This window comes from Centruroides vittatus, unplaced genomic scaffold (assembly GCF_030686945.1).
Source record: "Centruroides vittatus isolate TY-2023 unplaced genomic scaffold, ASM3068694v2 contig_299, whole genome shotgun sequence".
NCBI lineage: Eukaryota > Metazoa > Arthropoda > Arachnida > Scorpiones > Buthidae > Centruroides > Centruroides vittatus.
The window spans coordinates 1618218-1638223 of record NW_027121909.1 but is presented as its reverse complement, the minus strand read 5'-3'; the positions used below and the strand labels follow the sequence as shown (position 1 = coordinate 1638223).

The 20006-nt window shown below is 27.9% G+C and overlaps 1 protein-coding gene across 4 annotated transcripts in view; it reads right to left on the bottom strand.

The window, feature by feature from the left end:
- Window positions 1–6005: 6005 nt before the first annotated feature.
- The window catches only part of gem (gemini), a 105459-nt gene continuing 91458 nt past the window's right edge, over window positions 6006–20006 (bottom strand). For 3 of the 4 annotated variants that reach the window (XM_067267214.1, XM_067267216.1, XM_067267215.1), the window contains exons 16-19: window positions 16310–16359; window positions 12104–12246; window positions 11029–11080; window positions 6006–7306 (exon numbers count right to left, since the gene is read on the bottom strand). In XM_067267214.1, coding sequence (XP_067123315.1) covers window positions 7254–7306; window positions 11029–11080; window positions 12104–12246; window positions 16310–16359 — 298 coding nt within the window. In that variant the 3' untranslated portion in view covers window positions 6006–7253. Of the gene's footprint in view, window positions 7307–11028; window positions 11081–12103; window positions 12247–13232; window positions 13348–16309; window positions 16360–20006 lie in introns of those variants that run through there. The other variant, XR_010880368.1, reaches the window with a different exon arrangement.

Sequence of the window (20006 nt, the reverse complement as noted above, 5' to 3'; positions counted from 1 at the left end):
AACAGTATATTTAGCCAGTTTTTATTTATATTTATGCTTACGTTTTTATTTATACAATTTTTTGAGTTGAGTATAGCTAGGCTTTTTTTAAATTTTCTATTATATGTGTCTTTTTCTTTGTGCAGAATTTTGGTGGTATCTTTATCAATATTACAGTTATTTATTAGGCAGTGATCATGGCAGATGTACTTTATTATTTTTTAAATAGATGTACAAAAATTTTACTACGTCTTTATAACCTTCTCATTCTCGGGTTTGTAATATACAAACTTACAGTGTGCAAGTGCCATACTGGAGAAAACTGGTACGTGTAAGTTGTATACATGCGTTTTTAAATGTTGTACAATTTATTTGTAAATATTGTTTAGATACTGTATACACTATTTTCTTATTATTTTAGTTGACTGATGAGGGGCACAAGGCCCGAAACGTGTAAGGAATATACCGTATCAACTAAATAAAGGTGGAAAAAGCCATGTGATTGTTACTAACACGATCTCGTGTTCAACACTTCTAATTTATGTTAAATTACCAATATCGAGTGGCGCTGACAACAACGCTAAATGGTAGATATTGGAACTACCGTGGAAAACGCCAATAATGAGCACTTAAAGACCGTTAAATAAAGCAGATACGTGCTCAGCAAATAATTAGCTTAATTCACCACACTACACCTTTATTTGTTGCTGAGATGGTTTTATTGAAAGAACTAACGTTTTCGGCTACTCAATCGGCCATCATCAGGCTTTCGAAAACGGAACGTTGGCGTTCCATTAAAAGAATACATTTGTTTAAAAATTCAAAGCATCAGTAACGGAAAAAAGGAAGAACAAGATAATATATACAAATATAAATATACAATAAAGTCAAAATAGTGAAAATAAGAAGTAAAAAAAATAAATAATAAAAATAAATCTACTGGTGATACTTTATATAAACATAGTGGCAAATAGTTAAGGAATAATTGATGAAAAATATAAACTAAGGGAAGCCTACGAGGTCGTGCTAAATTTCTTGACTACAAATTTCCAAGCTGTCGGTAGGCTGTCTGCGTCCTTCGCGTTTATGCATCTCTCTTCCAGCTTGCTTTTGTAAATTTCAATTTTTTTCAGCGGTATTTGCTAACGTCGGGGAGCTCAAGGATTTGACAATAACCGCTTCTTCCCACTTAATTATTAAGCCTTGGGTCTGCGCGAACTGCGAAAGTACCGTTGCGTTGGAGCCTTTTCTGACGTCATACTTGTATTCTTTAAGTCTTATCCCTAAATTTCTTGGGACTCCAATGTAGTCTTTTTCAATTCCTAGTTGTGTGTTCTCGTAAGGGATTTTGTACACTCCTGCTTTTTCTTCCTTTTTAATGTGATAATGATTTAAATAAATAATTCTCAGTGAAATAGGTGTTGTGGAAATTGAGAAGCATCTAGCAGACTATTAATTAATTATATATCACAGTTAATATCTGTATATCAATAGATCAAATGTTAATTAATTAATTAACATATTAAGACTATTTCACTCGAAACCTTTAGAATTTCCATAAGTTTTAGATTGGCCGTTGGCGATAGGGTCTCGTCGTTTCATAATTAGCGCCGGATTAAGCCTCTACCAGGCCCTAGACAAAATTTAAATTGGGGCCCTATATAAATAAGTTGCTTGTAAACAAATCTTAAATAATGTCACTTAAAATTTTTATTAATAATAGAGAATACAAACACTAATACAATAATAATTGTACAACAAAAGTGTTTCTGGTACAATGAGAAATGTACAGTAAGACCCCGCTTAACGCGGGGGATGCGTTCCTAGATAACAAAGCGTAGAGGGCCGAGCGGTCAAGGTCGCAGCCTACCGCCCTGGGGACCCGGGATCGAATCCGAACGGGTCGAGCAATCCCCAGGAATTTTTCGGGGGGTGGTCCGTTCGGATATGTCGGGTCCCGTCCCTCACCACCCGGTCGCCCCATTGTGGGCCTGGCCGAACCCATAATGGGCTTACTAAAAGAGGCCCTCTTACTGCCCACAAGGCGGAGAGTTTAAAAAAAATGACGACAAAGCGCTAAGCGAAACAGCGTTAAACGAGACCATTTTAACAGAGTAAATAGGGATAGGGAAACACGCGACCAAAAAAATAAGCAATTTTACTATAATTTTCAGTTATTTTTATATAAATTTTTGCATAATAATATATGTTAAATAACACAAACTTGTTTTTTGCGATGAAGTTCTATAGTTTCATTGGTCGCTTTCTTTTTCTTTCCTTAAGCAAATGTCGGTAGCAGAAGATCGCATCAAAAATGCCTCGTTTTGCTTTGGCACTCCTATCAAAATCTGGATCATTCGTTACAATTTGATCAACGATTTCGGATGTCATTACCAAACTTTTCCTAAGGAAATCTGTAGCAAGTTCTTTGGTTCTTCGTCTTCAGAATCTCTATTTTCCAGTTCTACACGAATTCCTTGTTCTGCCAGTTCTTGAAGTCGTCGTTGGTAAGGCTCTTACCAGAAACCTGCAGTAACTCCCCAATATCCTGCTCGTCTACATCTGTATCGATTAAGTTGACAATTTTGTCAACCTAACGATACAGCGATACTCTTCTCGATGAAAATTCTTGGATACCTCCAGCCATAACTTCTTCCACACTCCGTTCATGCATTTCTCAGTTAATTCTTACCAAGAGAAGTCGGTATTTCCTATGGCATCCATGATGTTACATTTTTTCCAAAATTGAACAAAACAAACAGATTTAAGGGAAGTACAGCGCTACGACGAATTGCCACCTTTTGCTGATTGGTTCATGTTTGGGAATAATTGTATTATATATGAATCAATGAAATACCGCGTTAATTTGAATCAGCATAAATTTTGAGCATTTTTTAGGTGTCAAGCATATTGCATTATATTGAATCAGCGTTAAGCGGGGTCTTACTGTATATAATTTTAGCCATTAATCAACCTTTCAAATATTTAAGTTTTTCCGTTTTGAATTTTCATTTCAGAAAATTGAACAATCTAGTCGTTTGAGTGTCTCTCTTTCTTTAGTAAGCATTGTTAAAGACCCTTTCATGTCCTATTGAATTTCTTAAATAATTTTTAACTCGTTTTAAAACAGAGAAAGATTCTGAACTGAAGCCGGGCCCCTCCGAATTACGGGCCCTAGACATTTGTCTATTGGTTAATCCGGCCCTGTTCATAATCCTGAGGTTGGTGTTTCGACCGTGTTGGTTTTAATGTGGTCTTTTAAATACAAAACTGTAAATGTTATTTTGTCTTAAAAATACACAAAAAAGGAAGTTCATTGATTTAATAATATAAAATTAACTTTTATTATTAAAATATTGGTAAAAGATTTGTTTTTACATGTAAAAGACAATGAAATAAACATTTAATCAACATTTATGAAGATGAAACTTTTCTTATTTACTGTAAAATTTAACATAACTCTATAGTGAAATTATATGCATTTATCGAGTTTTCAAAGATAAGCCTTTTTTGTAAAACAATGTAATTACATATAATTAAAGGTATTTTCAATTTTTATTATATACTAATTTAATATATTAAAGTAAACAATTTTCATGAATTAAACATAATAAATATTAAGATGAATTTGAGTCTACTATGAATATCTATATATTTACTAGTAATTCCTACAAGAAGCAGTAAGATAACTTGTTCAAAGTCATAAATATCAAGAAAACTATTTTTAAAGCTTTACAAAGTAAAATTAATCAACAATCTAATAACATTATTATTATATTTTTTATTAAACTCTATAAATTTAATATTTCTATTAAAAATGATTCTCTATTAATTATTACAGTAAGAATGAACAAAGAAATGGAATGAAAAATGTGTTGTCAATGGCATTCAAATGTTGAAAATACTTATAGGAATATGAAAGCAATTTATGAAGACTGGTGCATATTAAACCATTTACAAAGAATTTCTGAATTAAATTATTCACTATTATAGTAAAGATATGCATATACTCTTGATTTTCCAACCAAACAAGAACAGCATTTTGAATAATAATAAATTGGAATAGTACAGAACTATAGAAACATGAGATGTAGCTGGAAGTAAATTGTTAGATAAGACTCAATAATGAAATATCATCAATGATTCATTTATAGAAAAATAATAAAAGTATGAAAATTGGGAGAGAAAAACAAAATATCTTTTAAATTATTAAATGATGAAATATATCATAGATATAGCAATATAAAAATTAACATTACAAGGGATGAATTCATCAAAACATAAAACAAATTTATTATTTCAAAATGAATTACTTTATTGGGAATTAAAAATTACAGTATCCTGACCTTTTTTTTTTTAATTGAAAGAAATATATTAAGAGCTTAATATTAAATTCAAATTTCCAGCAAAATCTGTTTAATTTAATGTAGCCTAACACTTTAAACCATCCTTTAACAGTCTTCATAAAAAGTCAACAATATTTAAAAAATAGAAGGTATGGAGAACAACAAATTTGTTGGAAATTTGAAAGTGCTAAGTTATTTTCAAGGATGCATTCAAGTTTACTTATGATTCATTTTTAACTTCACAACTTTTTAAATTAAAAATAGGTTTTTAGAAAGATTAATGTTTCTAATTGAGTTTTTATTTATCTTGAATGATAATGTTAATCAGTTAAATCTCATAATAATGAAATTAATCTAATAATTGTATATTTTAGTCTTAAAATTGTTCAATAAAATATGATCATCTAATTTATCAAATATATTTTGACTTAAACAACTTCAAAATATTGGAATTCTTATATGACAATCTTAAAAAAATATCTAGCTTAAATTTGTTGTTAATCCTTTAAAATAAATTTTTCAAATCATAACAGAACAATTAACTTCAAAACACACTAAACTTTGGGGTCAAATTCTTTACAGATTCACTAAAATGCCTTAATAAATTAGTACATTTATTAAGGCATGATTACTTATAAATGATTGATTTATATGTATGCCACATATAAAATTATAAAAAGCAAACAGTAACAATTAAAATGATGATGTCATTTTTAAATTCTCAAATATTTTAATTACAAAAAACAAAAATTTATGTTGCAAAATATAAATTTCTATTCAGCTATTTATTTTATTAACCAAATTTGTACTTATAAAATGTTCTGTCTAGGAATAAAGATTACATTTTGCAAACAGCTTTGATAAATGCTTTATAAACTTATGATTACTTGATGTTTTTTAGTAGATTTGTATAAGCAAATATTCTGTAATTTTGGATCATATGCTTTATTCTCTCTTGTTAATTTCAATCAATAAATTTCATTAAAGAAAAGAATCATTTGTGATAAAAAAAAGTATAAATTATGATATTAGGATAGCTTCTACACTAATATTCTTAGTTAAAATCGATAATTTTAATTGTTTGTGTAAGTATAAGGCACATATTTTAATCATATATCTTATATCTTTATATTTAGATATAAAATAAGGAAATAACTAAATATTTTGAGATGATTCCTATAGATTCTTTATATATAAAAGCAATGTCCTATACATCTAAATACTTGTTAAATCAAAATGTTTTCATAGTTATTCTCAAACATTTTATTATATATAATACATTAGCTGATATTTTTATAATTGCAACATATCTGTTTAAATTACACAATACATTCATTTAAGCAGATAAAACTTTTTGAATTAAAAATTATTTTTCTATGTTTTCTATTGAAAGAACTAAAAATGTTTGTAATTGAATGTAATAATCTATAGTAATTAATAATATCAAAAGTTAAAAATCTTGTTTCATTACAATGTATATTGAAAATTCATTACTTAATAAATTGGATTATAAGTTTTAAATCCAATGTTCAAAATTAAAAATAAAACATTATTTATAGTAACTAATTACTAATGGACACTGTGGCAATTATATTTTACTTTTGTTTTTATATTTATAGCTCTAAATATGAGAAATAAATAAAAATTTTATAAACAAATTTTAGACGCTAGATTTTCTATTTGAAAGAATCATTTTTGAACCTAATACTAATGCCTAATCAGCTCACATATAATTTTGCATGTTTTAAATGTCAAAAACTAAAATTCAAGATATTCAGTTATTAACTATTAATAATTGGCTGCAATTCTTAGATTAGAATTTAACTAATTAAATGGATTAACAATCTGGAATAAAAGTAGACATGTGAATTGGTAATGTCATAAAAGGATGGAGGCATGTCCAATTCAGAAATCATTTAATAACTTAATTTGAATACTTTTTGATAAAATTAGCATTTGTCACTTATAAATAGTAATATTTTTATATTAATATTTAGTTAATAGGCTAACTGATTACCTGAAATATGTATTACTTTCAGAAAACTTTTCAAACAAAGACTGACTTAAAAAATATTTGTAAAGGTATATGCATTTGATTTATAAAAATCACTATTTTTTGTAAACAATATGAGAATTTAAAAGATTATGCACTATGCAAAATTATGTTATAATCCCTTATTTTCTAATTTATAAATATAAAAGCATACACTACACTAATGATAGATTTTGAAACAATAATTAAACATTGATTTTTACAAATTATATCTCTTAAAATTTCAAATATTAATGCATTATGATACTGTTTATTCAGAATGATATTAATTTTATGAAATTATTATATCTAATAAATTTATTTTTTTTATGATAATTCTAAAGGCTTATCTATTGAAAACTCTGGTGATAAATAAAGACACAATGAGATAATATAGTTGATAATGGTTTTGGTTTACAACTTGTAAAATTATTTCACAATAAATACAAAATATTCTTTTTAAAAATTAACAGAAATAATGTTTTGCATTTATTAAAATTTATTGTTTTAAAAATACTTTTTAATATACTTTAAAATATAACTACTGTTCTAGAAACTATAAATTAATTGCATGTGAAAAACTTCATAACATTATATTAAAGAAAATGCATTTTATAATATTTTCTTAATTGTAAACAATTTTTCAATTCTTAACATTTGATGAAGATAATGTTACACTCTCTCTTCTCATACACACTATTTATATTTACACATACAAAACATACACCTGTAATTATGATCATCTAAATATGTACATAATGTAAGTATTTTTATAAAAAAATGTTTCTTTTTTATACACAAGTTTCATTCAAATGTTATCTGAAGAATCATGATATATTGCAATGCAAATATTTCATACACACTTTTTTCTACTTTACAAAATCTTTTACACAAAGTCAGTGCTGTGAATATGGCTTGAACAATATTCTACACAATTCACTTGATTTTTCTGAAAGAAATAAAACTCCAAATATATTTATACTATATAATAAAAATAAAGCTATTCAAAATACATCTTTCATCCAAATAAAAATATTTGGATGGAGGTTATTAACATTAAAAAATAAAATGAATGAACTTTAACAATTAACTTCTAATGTTTCTGCAGGGTTTACTTATCTGTCAAAATGATTTCAAAACTGATTACTTTACAAAATTAACTTAATTATCTACATTACATAATTAATAAAGATTATCAGAGAAATTAGAAATTAACAATGTTCTGTAATAATCAGATCTGAAATAGTAATTACAAATTACATTACTCTATTTTTCATCACTGAAAGTTTCTGAAAATCATCAATCCTAATTTGTGCAAATACAAATAAAATACATTTCTGACATAAGATAATATTGACATTATAAAAAAAAAAAAAATACGATAATTCTATCATCATCATACTAAGAATTGCATCTGAAATTTATTTTTTATTAACAGACATACATCAGATCCATTATGTACTGTACTGTACATTAACATATTTGGTGCTGCCCATAAGAACAAAAAGAGATGTTATGCCAGGCATTATTTTTCATACAATAAATTACATAACCTTTTGTTTGTAAAATGAAATTTAACTTTTATTTCTTCTATGAAAAGTTATGTTTAATTTTTCTAACAGTATGAAAGCTGAAATATTAAATTTAAAGCTTCTTCCATTTATATGCCAAAGTGCCCAGCTATAGGACAGGTGGAAACAGTTGCACTCATCGAAATGGAATCTGTCAATGATAATCATTACAAACAACATACTGTGAAATAGTTACTTCTTGATATAGTTATTGTTGAACAAGAATCAATAGACAAGATGCATAAGTGTTTCTACAATTTATACAGAAATGTTGCATTCAATAAAAAACTCAACAGAATTCATTGTATATCAATGGGAAAAAATAATTAAAAATCAGAATAAGACAAATAGCATCAATGATTTGTCTCACTTATACTCACTCACTACAGCTTTCACAACATGCTGATGTCATTATTTGGAAAGACTGATATGTTATAACCTGACAACTGGATTTGGAAAAGTGGTGAACTAGTCTATTGGGATATCAGTAATTCCCAATGGGCCATTTGTTCAGTGGCTTTCTTCTTACTTTAATATATATTTCATTTCATTTGAGAAAAATAAATTAATGAACAAAATAAGTGCTATCTGTTATATTAAAGTAGAAAGTTTTATTCTAATTAAGGCCATAAGCCATTGTGATATGGCTCATAGAAAGTATTAAAAACAGATGTACTTGCAATTTTAAAATGGCTAGCCCTGATTTGGGAATGAGCCACTGTAAGATGGCTCATGTGAACTGATGTTTGGCCCACCACAATGTGCAATTTGAAAGTAACTGATCCCAACTTTAGCTGTAGGTTGCTTTGACTTTTTTGGACTTTGTCCCTTGTGGGCACTAAAAGGACCTTTTTTCATGCTTACCATAGGTTCAGCCAGACCCACAATGGAAACAGCTGGATAATGCCTTAACCACCTTGGCCATCCAGTCAGCAATAAAATATATAGGCTTATATTTGTTACATATTTCCACACCAAAATTGTTTCTGGACCAACACTGATCTGGATCTGTCAGTAAGGAAAGGAAATATTCAGCATATTGTCCAGAATTCAGATATTTCAAGATATGCTCAAAATGAATTATTTTGAAGAAAATTTTTTGACTGCAAACTGAATTTTTTGTCTTTTAATAACATTCCCATTTACAAACTTTTTCTGAAGTCCATATGAGTTCATAAAATCAAGAGTCCACTATATATCCTATCTTTAAAACTTGAAAGAAAATATTAGTTGAAATATTTGATGAGAAAGATGATAATTACAATTTTTTTAAAATCACAAGTAAAGAGGAATGTAACTATCTTAAATGATTGAAATAAAAAGCAAATTTCAGAGTAAAATGTGATTATGCCAGTATTTTCTTTCATTACAAATAAATAATAATTTTGCAGTTTTCATTTATTAATACCAATCTATATATAACATTTTATAATCAACCTTGCACAAATCAAATAAAACTCACTAATAAGACTTATGCAAAACATAGCCTTGCTATTCAGTTTTTCAGTCTGGATAAAAAAACTGTTAACAACTATTTCATTGTGTGCACTGAAATTGAAAAAAAGTTGCACATTGCTCAAGATATTTTCAAAAATGGTTAGTCAAGAAAGTAAGATCTTCTAGTCTGAATTTGCTTTGTAAATTATGACAAAAATCATAAGATGGCATAATTATTTATGTATTGATATGGACACATACTGCATATTATTAATGCTAGTAACCCCAGAAATAGCAAAACAAGCCACTGCAATGTTATCACTTACCACAAGATACACACCAAAACTTTAACAACACATTAATTTTTTATTTTAAACAACTCTTTACAATAAACTTTCAAAATAAGTTGAATTTTTGGTGATCTTATCTTTAGTAGCTACAAGATCCACTTCTATACATTTATTAATCAATGAGGCACAAACTTAAATCATTTTTTGTTTATATCACTATAATCATTTTATTTAATTTGTCATAATACTACGTTCGCGACACAATCCACGACTCACTTCGATCTCGATTTGCCTACAATCTGGATTGTGACTGTCGCCAGTCGAACGTCGTGCCGTTCGCACAGGTAACTCGCTTGAGAATAACCCGGCTATTGTAAGCAATGATAAAACTGGCATAACTACTCGGTAAGTCACAAACACCAACACACAAAATGGAAGTTTTGATTAGAAATAAATACTTTTTCTTGCCATATATCTAATAATAGACAGATGTCATCGTCTCTCCCAACATCTTTTTTATTTCTTTGCCGATAGCCCGACACGTGTTCTGTAGCCATCTTGTATTTTCTTGCGCGCGTGGGATTGTGGGATCTCTCTTATGACTGGATCTAGTTTCAAGAACTCTCTCCAGTCAATCGCGATTGAACGTCGTTTCAGTCGAGATTGAAACGGTCGAGGGTGTTCGCACCAAGGCATAGTCGCTGACCTTGGTCACAATCTAGATTGAAATGCTCGGTGCGAACGGGGTATAAGGAAGGAAAACTACATTATAGTTCTATAAATGTAGCAAAATAGTCACAAGACCAATGTCTTAAATCTGACATCTTTAAACATGTATGAAAAAAAATACAAGACAGTTATTTGTACAACACCAATGAGAATTAATAGAATATTAAGGAAAAATGGGCAAATAGACTAATGAGAGTCTACATGTAACAACTTGTCTATCATTTTGCTTGAAAACAAGTTTCATTATCAAAATTATTATTATTATCAATATGACCTTACATCTAAAAGTTTCTTCTTCCATTTCTAAATTTGTATTTATTTAGAAGTTAATGAACTTCAAAAATTATTTTGAATATACTAATAATTAGTTTACAAATAAATGATTTGCTTTTACTATAAACTACATATAACTGCCAATTGCATCATTTTGAAATATAAAGACAGATTTCAAAAAACACCAAGATTATGAAAATATGTAGAATGAATAAGAGTTATTTTCTTAAATGTAAATAACAAACATTCTCAAAGTAAATCTAATAAAACTATCTATTTTAAATACATATATATTGTTATTAACTACAAATTATTTTGATCTATGAGTGAATCATATAGATATTAACAGACTAATTGGAATAACAACTCACCCATTAGCATTTCAATTGTATACATAGACTCTTCTGGTATATTCTGTATTACCTACAAAAAATGTTTTAAAACTAATTTAAACAACTAATAGAAAAATATGCAGTTATTAATATATATCAGGCATGGCCAGCAAGTCAATCACAGCATTACTTTTAGTCAATTGTGAATAACATGGCCTGTTAAAATGCAAAAAAACATTTGTAATTTCCATGGGAATATAAAGTCCATATTTACACCATGAAATCTTAACTATCACTATGGGTTGTTAACACTGTGCTGTGAGATTACAAGTGATTGTTTCTGATTGTGGAACAGTGAAAACAGAATATAAAGATACTGAATGAGAAACAGGATAATGGAACTTGAACTTTGTGTTGATGGTCTCCATATTTTTATTTTGGAAATTGCTTTGTTATGCCCTAAACAATTTCAATTATGAGCAAAATAAGTGTGTCAAAGAGAAGCAAACATCTTGAATTTTCAGACAAATGAAAATAAAATTCTTTTTTGTTATCTTGAGTGATAAATACTGTTATTTAGTTTGTTTTAATATCTTTACCAAAAATGAGGTAACCTGAAATGTCTATTACTGTACAGTGAATAAATATAATTACATTTTGCAGCATAATTTTATAAGAATGGGTTAATAAACTTTATAAAATAATAAAAATGTGATGGTAAATCAATAGTATCTTTGATTCATGAAAATTAATCATACTCCACTATGAATTGGCCAAGCTGATATATATATTTACCTTAGATATTATTACAGAACTATTATATTTTCTATAATAAAAAATTAAGATATATAAAACAAATAATAATCACATAAAGTCATTAAGTTTTAATAACATACCATTATGACTTTTTTATTGATGTGTTAATTTTATCAATAATAATAAATTTCCAAATAAGTAATCATCAAAATAAAATGGTATTTAATATGTACTAATTTTGTGATTTTTGGTTTTACAGATTTGTCTGTATTAATATTATCACTATAAATGAATTAAAAAAAAAAAAAATCAATAAAACACTGCATGTCAGTGTATATTGTCTTTTATAATATATTACCTCATCATTAACTAGAATATGAATTCCTGATGGACCATTAATGTAGATTTCATGAATGTAATGAGTTGGTATTCTGAATAATGATCCAAGTTTAGTACTAAGATCAGAAACAGTCAAATTTTCTAAATAAACAGCACGAAATACTGAAAGAAAAAAAATTAAATTACAAAAATCATTAACGCCCATTATAAATAAATATAATAAAATCTTAAATATTTAAAATTAAAAGTTTAAATTTCATACAAGGTTTGGCAATTAAGTTCCAGAACAATGTGAATTTAAAGAAAGTTAAAATGAAAAATTTCTAATATTGTTTAAAAAAATCCTCCTCAAAAAGCTGCAGATTTTAGTATGCACAAAAGATGAAATAAGTTTAGGAACTGATTTATATTTACATCACCAATAATTCTTTTGTCACAATGCATTTAATCTTTAAATCCTCAAATTGTTCTATTTTTAATTTCAATTTGATTTTAAGAAACAGGAAATAATTCACAGGCAATAAATTAAGAATAAGGTAATAATTTATTTCAATAATTTCATATTTTATCAACTTCTTTATCATTCCTGATGAACAAGTCTGAGCTTACTCCATTTTTAATACTCATTAAATTCTTGTTTTCTGTCTTCAGATGATAAAAATTCACAATAAATTGGTTTTATATCAACCTTGGAAGTCCAATTATATTTTAATCCAATTAAATCCCAAATTTTCTCCTTTCTTGATTTGACATTACAAATAATCACAATAATTAGCAGAACACAAGTAATACAAATGATAAATAATAAAATGAATGATTATCTGAAAAACCATTAAACTAGTCAGCTATCTTTAATACATTGAATTTTATTCCTGTATGTTTTTTCATGCTTTTAATAAACTCAATCCTGGTATTTAATTGTCAAAACTGTAATATTATCTTTTAAAGTAATCACTTCATAATATTTAATTGTAAATAATTTAAATGAGATAATATTCAAACAAGAATGTAATCTTGTTTAAATTCATTTGTATTTGATTTTAAAGAAAATGTAGTTAATGAAAAATTTCTACAATTTTTTTATTTTTAAAATAGAAATCATTTGAGAACTTGAACTTTTTTAAAGATTAAAACAGAAAATGAATTACCTTATTGGTGATATTCTTATTTGTACCCATTTAATGATGTCAGGGAAAATAATAAAAGAAAACTAATTGTTTTATAAATATATTCTGCACTTCTTATTTTCTTTAATTTATACCACTGTAAAAAATGGAAATGTCTTACAAGAATTGATTTGTTCTGTATTTCTTGAAAATAATATAAAAGATAGAGCTTCAATTGTTGATTTTGAAATTTGCATGCATATTTTATCTTACCAACTAATATATGCAAATTTAAAATTTATATAATTATTTTTCTTATGACTATTTTCAATAACATGACGAGATACAACACATTCTTTAAATATTTATTCAAACTTTATTTAGAAGCATAACATATTTATTGATAAAATAATTTCAGAATATTTATTATGCAGCTTCAATATATTTCTTTTGATTCTGTATCCATTTCTTTCCAAAACAGATAAAAATTATTAGGTATAACACAATGATTTCTAGAAAATGTTTTAAGCTTTGAATATTAATATTAATAAATAATAATTAAAGATCGTCATCATTTAAATTTTATACTACTTAAACAACTGCTTAACAGATTTTAGCATATATTTATGTTAGCAACACTTTTCAGTTAATGTAATGCAAAACACAATAAATGTGTCAATAAAAAACAGAAAAACAAGGATAAGAGTAAATCTGTAAAAGAACTGACAAAACAAGTGCATGACGGTATTATGTTAGAAAATCAAAGTTTTGAATGAATTAATATTCAAGTTTTTAAGGATGTATAACTAAAAAATGACAAAAAATAAAAATTGTTTAGAAAAATTAGAATTTATGATTGAATAATGCAAAACTTTGGTTAGAAATACATTAGATATATTACTAATAGAAAACATTGTGATTTCTGAGCTTTGAATACCTTATTTCAAAATGTCCACTAGAGATGTATGAAGGAAGATTTTCCTGGCAGTATTTGAGAATTATCAAAATGTGTCTGTAAGACAAGCAACCAAAGAATACTAAATGATTTGCCATATTATTGGGCATATATAATACAGTAGATAATTTAGTATTTATACAAGATTGGGTTATTGGATTTTTTGTTATATATGTTGCCAAAGTTTTGAACAACATCAGAATCCCTGAGAGAACTGCCTACTAGGTTTGGAGATGACTCAGAGTGAAAAATCCACTAATCAAAAATGGAAGTGCCATTCAAGATCAAAATTACAAAACAATGACATTCCAAAAATTTTGAAAAAAATTCAATGGAAAATTATGTTCTCAGTCCAGAACTGCAGCCAAATTTGGAATTTTACAGCCTTATGTAAGTCAAATATTAAAAAAAAAACCAGTGTGAAATATTATAAACAAGTTGACAATGCTCCAAAATTTTTGCCAGAACAACTTGAACACATTAAAGTACAATTCCAAGCACTGAATGAGAATCTGTTTCATGTCAGCAGTCGAAAACACATTGTTTACAACAATGAATCATATTTTAGGCTCAGTAATCATTGAATTAATTCTATTATTATTAATTTAATACTTGACAAAGATAATCTGCTAACAAAAATTTAGTGTTGAAAAACTGCATAAAATATCAACAAAATTTTTAATGGATTAAAGCAACTCATCTTAGCATGTCTTCAAAAATTCCATATTGACTACAATGATAAGCTCATCACAATGACTGAAAATGAATTACTGCTATTGAGTTTGTAAGGGACTGCTTTCTGTTAATTAACCTATGATCACAAGGCAGTGATGGTTTTCTACACCTACTAGTTTTCTCACAAGCATTTTTCATCAAATTGATTTACTTAGAATCTGCAACACCTGCTTACCATGCAGATGCATTGTCATTGACAATGCATCTGCATGGTAAGCAGGTGTTGCGGGTTCGAGTCCCACTCCAGCACGATTCTTTTCTTCCAGAGTTCTGAATTATTTAATTAAAAAGTATAATTATTAAATTTATTAAGAGATGGCACCTAATGCCTCCCTCTGGTACCAAACTGTTTCATAATTTATTAGTATTATAGCCATTATCTAGTCCAATGACATACAGCATTGGTTGGCTTGTAGTGACATTCTTGTTCTCTATGAATGATAATATTGCCAGAAGAAGACAGTTATATCTGTCTAAAGTAATTGCATAAATAAACCTTTTCTATAATGGCAATAGACAGTTGTGTTGATAATTTTGTAATGTTACTTGGTGTCTTGGTTTCTAGTATAACCAAAGCTGTGAGTTGGTGCAATTTCTTAAGGTGTCCTAAGATTTGTCTGTTGTCAGTGCCACAACTTCTCTAGTAGTGATTGTTTTAGTGAAATTTTTCCTCCTCCCCAGAAAAATCTCTTCTGCATGTCCAGAAATATCAGCCTGCAGAATATGGTTGAGTTTGGATTGCTACATATTTCCAGATTGCACTGAACAGTAGTGCTTCAATTATGATCACTTTATATAATACAATGTATCTAAACTATCTCAAACATTTTAAAACAAAGACAAGTAAAATGGCAAAGCCATTCTTGGAACGAGACTATATCTTGGAGAGTGCAAGCAATGCATGTGCAAATCTCGCACTCGTGCCTGTATGTAGAAACAGTCTCAGCATTTTCTATTTTATTTTGACTTAGTTCTCAGTCCCCTGACTACCTACAAGTCTGGTTTATTTTATGTGTGCATGATTTGGACACCAAATACTCTGTGCCAAATTGCAACTCCTGACATGTACTCCTTCATACCTCTAAGGTGTGCAGCTGTTGACAGCAGCACGATTTTAGAGACAAGACATTGTCTCATCAATAATTATTTTAGAAATAAACTTGCAGCATTTGTTATGTAATGAAAATCTTGAAAGTATATTGTTGTCATAATCAACTGCAACAAGACTATGTCTTTCAAAAAATGGTATTCACATAAGTATTTTTCAAAGATTAATAAATTTACAAATTTTATATATCCTGTTTATTTTTTCATAAACATATGCTTTTGCTCATTCTAAGTAAAAAAGATAATATAATAATTATATGTATGACTTATATGACAAACTAACTATAACAAAAATATCTTAATAACCAAATATAAAGTATACCTTGTTCTGTTGATAAACACACATACATAGTAAGGCGAGGACGTATTGCTCTGGAAAAAAATTATATATTTAATGTAATATAAATATATAAAAATAAATACATATGTATATATATTTTTACATTATATCTGTATATTACCTCTTTATACATTTTTTGATACATAATATATGACATGTCATAGGTTTTATAGGTTTTTTTTAGTTTGTAAACATGAAAATTTGACAGCAGAAAAGACAATCTGTAAAATTATTGTTGTATGAGTTTTGTTAAAATTCATAAAATTATATATGACCAAATTAAAAAAAAATATTCTTGCTGGTAGAGTGAGAAAAGTATTGTGTAATTCTCTGAAAGTTCCAGCTCAGAAGAACTGTGATATGCTCTAAGACATATTCAGGCCTAGGAGTGCTATTTCCCCTTTGAAAAAGTGAGAAAAGTGAGTTGAAATATAGAAAAAAGTGAATAAAAAGTGAGTGCAATAGTGACAAAACAAAGTGAAAACACAGAAGGAAAACTCAGCAAAATAGCGGTAAACATTGTTATTTTCTTTTTATTCAGTTACGGTTAAACACATTTTAAAAATTTTTGTATATACTGTAATATAGTAGCCACTCGTTATATCGCGTTTTTTTGGTCCCCCAAATTTTAAAAGCATTTGAGTCAATTAATTTTAAATTACCAATTGCCACTGAATTTCTATTTGCAACGAAATACGAGAAAGCGCTAAATATGCAGAACAGGTGGATAGATCGATTGTCATTTGTTTCCTTTTGATATAAAAGTTGTTTATTTATTAGTTTTAAGTACAGTCTCCTCATTTACAAGTTTCTGTGAATTCGAAATTTCATATCTTTATGTGAATTAACAGTATTGCGTCAATTCACATAAAGGTGTGAAATTTCGAATTCACCACATAACGTGTAAGGAAAAGATCTCTAATTCTGAACGAAAACTTTAAAATTTTTATACAGTAGTAACTTTATTTTGCTTTTTAGAGAATTTTTACTCTAATTTTATAAGTTTTGATGTTCTGATTATATATTCAATATTTATTTTTTTAAATTTTCAATTACAGCATTTATAATTTTTATTGAAAAATATAAACTACACGAATTTCTAATAAGCGATTTATATAGTACTGTATAATAAAATCGCAATTGATGTTTTGTTTTTATATCGACAGTATTTGTCTTTCAATGTCATTGTTAAAGAAACAATAATGCTAAATGGGCGTTCATGGTTTCGATGTTTACGTAAACGTCAATTAATTCGATATAACCTACGAATAAAATTCAGGATTGAAAAACTAAGCTTATTTTATATCAGAAACACTTGCTGATGAAAGAATAGCGATTCTATAGCATGTATAATCTGTTTAGTAAAAGCCCAGAATTTTTATTACTCGGTTATATCGCGTTTTTTTTCTGTCTCCCGATAACCAGTGGCTTCTGTATTTCAAGTAAACCATGAATACTTGAAAAGTCTTTGGCTTCTGTAAATAATCAGTCATGAAAGATGATGTTCTTTTATTAAGATTATTCTGCATGTTATCAGCTTCCTTCTTTTTCGCTTCCTCTTGCTTTTGAACACTTAACACTAATAAGCATCACACGTGCTGCTTGTACTTCATTCATGTTCTTGCTGTTAATAGCCTTCTCCAGTTTTTTTGTTTGCTGCTTCTAACAAAACTTGGACTGTCGCATGTATTTCATTTTCTTCTACATTTTTCTGGTTTAAACTCAGTTGCAGTTCCATAATCTTCATGTTACAAACAGCTTTCTTTTGTTGTTCTTCAAAACATTTCTGTGCTCTTTTTTCCATTTCTCTTATTCTTTTAACTTCTTTTCATTTTCCAATCGTTCTTGATAATTTCTATGCAACTTCAGTCGTCCTTTGTAATGGGTACAAGGTGTGGGCTTTGGTCATACATGTTCAGTCCCTCCTTAACAATCAAAAGTGAATTAAGCATTCTTTCCAACACTGATGCTCTATCAGGAGAAAGTGCCCGGCATAAAATTGACCCTCTCTTTCATGGAAACGGGAGTTTCGATGCTGATTTCACTAATTTGGCTATTCTCGAATATTTATCATTATCAGAAACTGTTTATTTTTTAATGCTTCGAGATGTGTAAATATTGATTTCAAAATAAAATAATAAATCTGAAATAAATATACAGTACTCCAAATAATATAAGTAAAATAATATTTTATTAATGATTTCATAAATAAAAAGGAACTTTTTCCTGCAGATGAATAAAAACCAACATCGTTGCAAAGTTGTTAACCTTTGGGAAGCGTGTGAAAATCTTTCTCACAAGCAATTACATGTTGTACTTTTTACAACACTTCAAATATTTTAATTTATTTGGTAAATTTTATATGTAAATATGAATTTACATTTTCGTTTACTTTTTTAGTCTCTCAATTAATGCACAATTATAATCGGCATAAGAGAAGATTAAAAAATGGATATTTCACAAGCAAAGTAATCACACATTTTATGAAAATAACATTTACTATATGGAATAATTATACTTGTAGTCAATTTAAACACACATTTATGGGAAGATGTAGATGTGATTTAACGTTAACAATATGCTATAAAATAATTATACTTGTAGTCAATTTAAACACACATTTATGGGAAGATGTAGATGTGATTTAACGTTAACAATATGCTATAAAATCATTAAAGTAATTTTATTAAACTCAAGTTTATGAAATTATTTAAAGATAAATCAAGTAAAAAAATATTTTTGTAAACGACAACTCCATAACCCGATTGTTAATTAAAACCAAATAATTTGCCAAATTATTGGGCTATAACCAGGATAACTAAATGGTCAGAAACGAAATATTTTTTAGTGGTAGGAGGTTACGCTACTATCTCGTGTTAATTTTAATAATTATATATTTTGAATTTAAAAGTGGCAGCAGTGTTGTCAGCTTGAGAGATTAATCCCTCTGCCTAATGTGTTTTCCCCTGCAAAAGGACTTTAGTGATTTTCTTAGAAAACAGCCAAAACCGCAGGGATGCTTAGAATTCTTATTTTTAAACTCTGTAGAAGGAAATGCAATTCGGATAAGGTAGATTTTGGCGAATAATGAAAATATGGTATGAGTACATAACTTTACTCAACACTGGCTTCAGAATTTGTAATGAGAGGGATTTTTTAAGTGCATAAAAGATTTTTTAAATACATTAAATAAATTTTTGTTTCCTATAACCTAACGACACTGAGCAGGCAGTTGCAATTTTGAGTCTGCTTAGGGCCGCGTATTTTCTTCTAAAAAATCCTATTCCGATAGTCCAATAATTCGGCAATTTGTTTGGCTTTAAAATTATTTTTGGTTTGTCCCACATCTTAATTAAGCACGTGAAAATGACCAAAAAAGTGAGAAAAGTGAGAAAATGACCTGAAAAGTGAGAAAAGTGAGGATACTTCAGAAAAGTGAGTACAAGTGAGAAAAGTGAGCAACTCCCAGGCCTGCATATTGCATCACATTCATTGGCCATATATAATTTTATGAATTTTAACAAAACTCACATAACAATAATTTTACAAATACTAAAGGTTCGACTTCTGTACTGGTGTGAGCAAATAATTCACATTCAACCTTTTAAAAACCAGTAATAAAAATTTGAAAACAAACGTTTTCGACCGTTAACTCGGTCTTCATCAGGTTCTAACTATT